Raw genomic sequence first — 6842 nt, 5'->3', positions numbered from 1 at the left:
AAACATAGCTTCACTTTAAAAATAAATTCTCCTTTCATGTTTTAGTAATTCATGGACTTTCCTCTTTAATTTAAACTTATATCAATTCAGCCTGCTTTTAAATTAGCAAAGTATGTTGAGAATAATTGTACTCTTGAATTAAAATATATAAGTATGGTGATAAATCTCATGATAAAATATTATGCCATCTCACAATATTGCTTAAAAAAAACCCCAACAGTTCACAGACTTCTCTCTACATGTAATTTTTCTAGTGTCTTGTGATGTGGAGCTCATTAGAAGGTATTGTGCTCTAAACTTTGGGGGACTTTTTACATTCACTTTTCTTTACAAAAGAAATGTATTTAAATTGTATATATTTAAACTTGGTTCTTTTCACTTGAAACATGGCTGCTATCTCTGTTAAGAATAAATAGGAAGCATAAACACTATTTAACAGTGTTGATAATCGAAGGCATTCAGATACCAGTATCAATAGACATGCTGGACAAAGCAAAACACCTGTGGACTATGTAAGCACAGGAATTTTTGCATCTTGTCAAGTGAATGAACACCTGCTCCCCTACATCAAGCCAGAAAAAAAACTCAGATCTAGAAGACAATTCAGAATTCTAGCCAGAGCCCCATCCCTTCCCATGTTACCATTTCAACTCAGTACTGAAATTTGAGGACACAAACGAAGTTGTACTAAAACAAGCATATGCTCTTCACCTTGTTTACATTTTTACTGGCATGGTATACAAAAACAAAATTGGAAGCAGAAGGCGTACAAGACTTCCCGCCCAAATCTGTCATACTAAAATCACAACACAAGACAACATCCTGGACTCTGCAAGAATCATGCTGGATTCTTGAAAAGCAACCCATTTCGGGTTTCTCTTGCCCTTTCAACTTAAGCAAATAGGGAGTGATTGAAAATGGCTTTCCCTATCGTACGCACTTTATCAACAAATTACCATACTGACAACAGGCCAAGAAGCAAACAGTGACTTGGCAAATGTGTCAAATTCAATACAAATAAACCTACTCATTGAAGAGTGGCTTTAAGGGTTGCAAAAACATTGAACAGGAGAGTCTGAGTTAACCACACGCTTCATAGTGTTAGTACTGAGAAGGGATCAGAGCCAGAACATTGATCGGCATACTGTAAAAGAAAAAAAAAACAAAACAAAACAGTATCGATGTGAGTAGTAACTCCACAGTATTGACCTTTTGAGAAACAATTCCATTTCAGAGTGACTGGAGTATTTTCATTACAGAATAAGAAAGAAAGATGCTACACAGTATGTGAAGTTTTGGATCCCCCCCTGCCACATCATTTAGTTATATTTATAAAACTGCTTAATAGTTAACTTTAAGTAATCAATTACTTTTGAGTCTAATTAAAGTCACTTACTGACAAGAACCATTACAGCCTTCCTTTATTTTGGTGATAATGCACTAGATGCTTTTAAAAAAAAAAAAAAATATATATATACACATTGTATTTTACCTTTGTAAAACGAAATACATATTCCCTAGTTCCTTAGATTTGGATATATATGAAAAACATTTAAAAGAACAATTCAGTAATGCCATTAGTATTTCTTTAAGATTACACATCAAAGATCTTAGAAACACTTGGTTCAACTTGGGAGTGCACTCATATCCTACTTCAATACAAACCTGTGACCACAGAACCTCAGGACATAAAAGCCTGATTATTTAAAGGGTATTCATTAGACTGCATTCCACTGTGTAATGACATGTTTCAGTCTGACATACATAAATTACTCCCTTTTTAGTAAGTCACATCATCAACTGCAATTTATCTTTTGTTGTGCGATTAACATTTAGTCCCCCAAAGAAGGTCTATGTACATAGCCTCCACTATATTATCTAAATATCAGTTTGAAATAAAATTTTCAAAATTTTCTAATGATTTAAGAGCCTACCTTCTGTTTGCAAAACTAATGTAAGCATTTGTTGACAAAAAAATCATGAAAATTCAGTGGCATGTAGGAGGTTTTGAAAACATTATACGTTAGCAGTGGTTCATACCTTGATCGCTAGCAAACCTAGGTGGAAGTGGCCTGATCCAAGGAGTAAATATGCACCCAGAGGTAACAAAAAGGTTAAACACTTAAATACTTTGTTTTAAAGAGAAATATCTGAAACAAAGTGTCATACCTTCAAGGGCATATTATAAAATATTTTATTATAATGAAAAATGACTGTAAACATCTCCCTTATTTCACATTAATTATAGAAAGGTTTTCTCAAATTTCCCCTCATATTGAATTTGTTAATTCCAGGAGCTCATAAATTCAATACATGGAATATATTCACATTACAACAAATCAGATCTCACATTCAGTTCCAAGAAATAAGCAAACAGCTTACTTCCCCAATTCCAACTGGGGAAAAAAGTCCTTACATAATTCAAAACATACTGCTTCATTCCAGAGTCCACAGTCCTGAAACAGCACTGGGTTTTCCGAAGGGTATGAAAGTATGCAAAAAAAAAAAAAGGAAAAGTCACCACATAAACCTCTGGATTTCATCACTATTTGGCCATTGGAATGTTCTGTTTAGAAAAAGATGAAAAGTTACTGCATTCACAACAATATAAAAAGCCAGCTCCAGAAGTTGTCTGTACAGAGATGGAAACGGAATATTGAGCCTATATATTAAGAATGGCAAAATAAAGTATCGAAATTCTAGCAATTTTTGAGGAACTGTGACTGCTAATAAACATACAAAATACATTAAGATCCAGAATATCGATTTTGATTTTAGTGTATCAGCAAAACTCCAGCCAGCAAATATATAGACTGGAACTAATACATATTTTACAAGCTCATGTCTTTGGAAAACTTTTCTCCAGACATAGAATGTATAATGTCTGTTATCCGCTAGTAAATACTTATGAACATAGGTAAATTTCCAGATCAGAAATAAAGAGATGATGGCGATTAAGCTGTACTGCACAGGGTGCTTTCGTAATGACAGAAGGAATTTCCTGATTTTAGTAGGGGTCAATAAATGAGGGAATGAAAAAAAGACAGTAAAGGACAGAAAATAGAACAGCTGAGGGAAGTGCAAACAGGCTTCATGGCTACTTCTGTCACCAACAACTATTCCATCATTGATGAAGACAAAACCAAAGAACACAGTTACTAATGTGATGTATGGCCAAGTTAAAGCAGTAAGTGCAACTAAGTTTTTAGGCGATATGAGATATTCAATAAGAAACTGCAATATTCTGATCAAATCTGAAAATGATCCTTTCCTGGAAGAAACCTTTTCATCTTTCTTTTTCTGTAACTCTGTCTTCCAGGCTTCATTTAGCTTCTCTGCAACAACATTTCCAGCGCAAAAAACTGCCCACACAATATTTGTCTGACGAAACATGAAGCCACAAAATCCAAGGAGAGCTGAAGTTTTATGGTTACCATAAAGGCACATTAAATAGGCAAAGAGAGTAAAAAATACTGATCCTGGGTCCGTATAATAAAGGAATGTAAAAAAATAAAGGGTGGGAAACATTGCAAGAGTTAACGTAGACAAGATTCTCTGGAAACCAGACACAGCCTAGAGAAGAAGCAGAAAAATGTGGTTAGCAATGACCAATAAAAATAAAATTAAAAAAAAAACCAAAGAAAGAGTATCACTCTTGAGAATTCCATTAACACAATATAACATCTCTCATGCTCTTTGGTTCCATTATTGCACACGCATGCATGCTATATTTTTGTTAACCTCCTGCTACGTTAATACAGAGTGTCAGACTATACAATGTTAAAAGACAAATGAAAGTACGGAACATTACGGCAATGAAAATACACCAACTTCTTTCATATGTCAGGTGTTCACGTATTTGTGGCATTAAAATCACTGTGGGAGTGTAACTGCTCCCATACCTAGGATAAAAGAGCTGCACTAATGGGCAAAAGAAAAGAAAAAACATTTCCATGTTTTATGCCCCTGCAATCTCATCATCGCATTCTGTTTATTTGTGAAACAGCAGAACACATCATTCTATGCTTATACTATTGCCTCTTTTGAAGCCAGTCCTCAGAGAGGCCAGTTCCAAGTTTCTAATCTTTGGTGCAGCTTTTATTGTTTATCTTCATTATAATTCATGAGTTAGAAAAGAAACTTTTAAGAAGGTAGGAGATCATGCACTTAAAAACTCCTCCCAATTATCCCACTCACTACATGATGCAACGCAATTCACAACATTAAAAAACGTTGCCTGATGTTTCTGAATGATGTAGCGTGGGGTGAAACAGCCAGTTACCACCTTACAGAAAAGAGGAATAGAGAAAATGCTGAGTTCAAAGAAATGCCAACAATATAACCACATTTTCTACTGCTTAGACTACTGTCATGAAACCTTTTGTTTTCTTACATTTATATTTCTAAGAATAAAATTAAAAGTGTTCCGAAAGTGGAAACAATTTATTGAATTTGACCCAATTCTGTATAGTCTTATCATGTGCTTAAACATGAAGAGTCTCCTGTAAGAAAATACATCAGACGAAATTTTCGTTATAGTAAAGGAATCCTTCAGTTATTGGGAAACAGGAAAAAACGTTCTTATGGTTAAAAGTGAAACTAAAGAACTTCACTAAGGTGAAAGATTTTGAATAGGCCACTAACCACTGGAACAATTTACCTACTGCAGTGGTGGATGCTCCACTACTTTAAACGTATAATATTCTTGTATCCAAGTTGAACTGTTATGGTCTGGATGGGTGGACAGCTAGACAGGTAAAAACTGGCTGGATGGTTAACTGGTCACATGCCATCCCAAGGTGAGTGTAACAACCAGAGTGTCACAGGGAACTATACTGGGACCTGTCCTGTTTAACATCTCTATCGATGACTTGAAGGCAGCACGAGTACACTGTCATCTGCAGATGACACTGAACTGGGGGGACCAGGCAATACGCTAAAGAGCAAAGTTGCCATCCAGAGTGACGTAGACAGGCTGGAGGAATGGGGAAACAGAAATATTATGAAATTCAACAAGGACAAATGCAAACGCCTGCACCTGGAAAGCAAGAAATCCCCACAATGATACAGGCTGGGCACAGAGTAGCTGAGGAGCTGCTGCTCTGTGGAAAGGGACCTGGGGGTCTTGGCAGATAGCGAGGTGAACAGGAGCTGGCAGCATGCCCTGGCACTAAGGAACAGCAACAGCCTCCTGGGCTGCATTACAAGAGCATAGCAGCAGATTAAGGGAAATGACTATCCCTCTTTACTCTATTTGTTAGGCTGCACCTAGAATACCACGCCCAATTTTGAGCCCTGTGATACAAAAAAGACACTAGTAAACTGGAGCAATGGCTGAGGGCTGCCAGGACAGTTGAGGGCTGAAGCACCTGCCCTGAGAGTAGAGGCTGAGGGAGCTGGCCTTGTTCAGCCTGGAAAATAGATGGCTATATTGGTAGTCTGGAAGCCTACCAATACCTGTGAGGACGTCAACAGGTAAAGGGAGCCAGGCTCTTCGAAGTGATACACGGTGGGAGGACAAGAGATAAACTGAAATGTGAGGTTCAGACTGGATATAAGAAAAACCTTCTTCACTGTAAGGCCAGTCAGGGATGGAGCAGGTTGCCCAGAGAGGTTGTGTAGTCACTCTCCATCCTTGGAGAGTTTTCCAGGCCCCAATCCTGAGCAACGTGATCTGATCTCAGGGCTGGCCTGCTTTGAGCTTTGAGGGTGGACCTCGTAAGGTCCCTTCCAACCTGAATCATTCTCCAATTCTTTCCAACTTGAATTATCTCCGGTTCTAAATATTGACATCAAACCTGGTATCTTTTTAAAGAACACATTTTAGTTTAAACGCAGCTCACAGGGCTTCACTCAGGATTCACTGGTTGAAGTTTTGTGGAGAGTCTCAAGCAATTCCAACTAGATGAGCATTCAGACCTTTGGATAGGAAGTCTGTATGCACACTAACTTCAAACTTTATTTCAATGGGACTACTTATAGTTATGCACAAGAGTAAATTTTTAGAGGGTTGCACCCTGAGAGAGAAAAAAGATATTAAAAAAAATTTAGAGAAAAGGAATGTGCCTCCTTGGCCAACTGGTAGTAGTACTTGCAGTTATATAAAACAGACGACAGCTCACATACGTAGCAAAGCGAACATACAGGGAGCCATCAAAATTGCTTGTACGAGCACATAAAATTATTCTACTTTGACCGTACCTTATTCTTGTGATGGATCTTGAACAGAAGTAAATACAGTAAATAGAAGTTCCCAGCACTGAAAAGGAGGTTAATAAACCTGAGCATTCCCGCAGAGCACACCACGCTTCCCGTCCACCCGAAGAGCCACGCCGCGGGCTTCACTATTCCCACCGACACCAGGTACAAGCCCGGCAGCGTGGTGATCATGGGGTCCCACTGGAAAGTGGAGAGAAACAGGGTTATGGAGCTGCTACCACACAAAAAGGGGACCAGAGACGCGCGACAGGTTACGGTACACCATCCCCACCCACGGCCCGTTTTGTTAGCCTGGATGTTTAGCGAATTTCTGGCATTATCAGACTGAAATGTTTGAACAGTTTTGTATCCTGCCCGGCACACTACTGCACCACCAACTCACAGAAAGCAGAAACCAGCGTTTTGGGCAACCATGACCACATATGATTCCCTTTTCAAAGCGCCCACGGTATGTTTATCGAAATCATCGATCCTGACTGGAAAACACGAGCCGGGACGGCTCCCGCGCAGCACCTGGAGGAAGCGGCCGTGGCAGTAGGCCTGCGCCTGGGGGACGTGGAAGGCCTCGTCCATATAGGGCCCGCGCTGGCGGCGGTTGACCGCCGCGAAGAGCAGGCACGACA

The 6842-nt window shown here is 38.9% G+C and overlaps 1 protein-coding gene across 1 annotated transcript; it reads right to left on the bottom strand.

Annotated features, from left to right (window-relative positions):
• Positions 1–2440: 2440 nt before the first annotated feature.
• Positions 2441–6837, bottom strand: LOC104069712 (putative Dol-P-Glc:Glc(2)Man(9)GlcNAc(2)-PP-Dol alpha-1,2-glucosyltransferase; the record flags this gene model as incomplete). The annotated part of the gene is made up of 3 exons (XM_009584377.1): positions 2441–3573; positions 6202–6399; positions 6733–6837. Coding segments are annotated over 3 exons (1359 nt in total), but the record flags the coding sequence as incomplete, so codon positions are not given.
• Between the last annotated feature and the right edge of the window lie 5 nt (positions 6838–6842).

Source organism: Fulmarus glacialis, unplaced genomic scaffold (genome assembly GCF_000690835.1).
Source record: "Fulmarus glacialis isolate BGI_N327 unplaced genomic scaffold, ASM69083v1 scaffold39568, whole genome shotgun sequence".
NCBI classification, from domain to species: domain Eukaryota; kingdom Metazoa; phylum Chordata; class Aves; order Procellariiformes; family Procellariidae; genus Fulmarus; species Fulmarus glacialis.
This window is presented reverse-complemented; position numbering and strand designations above follow the sequence as displayed.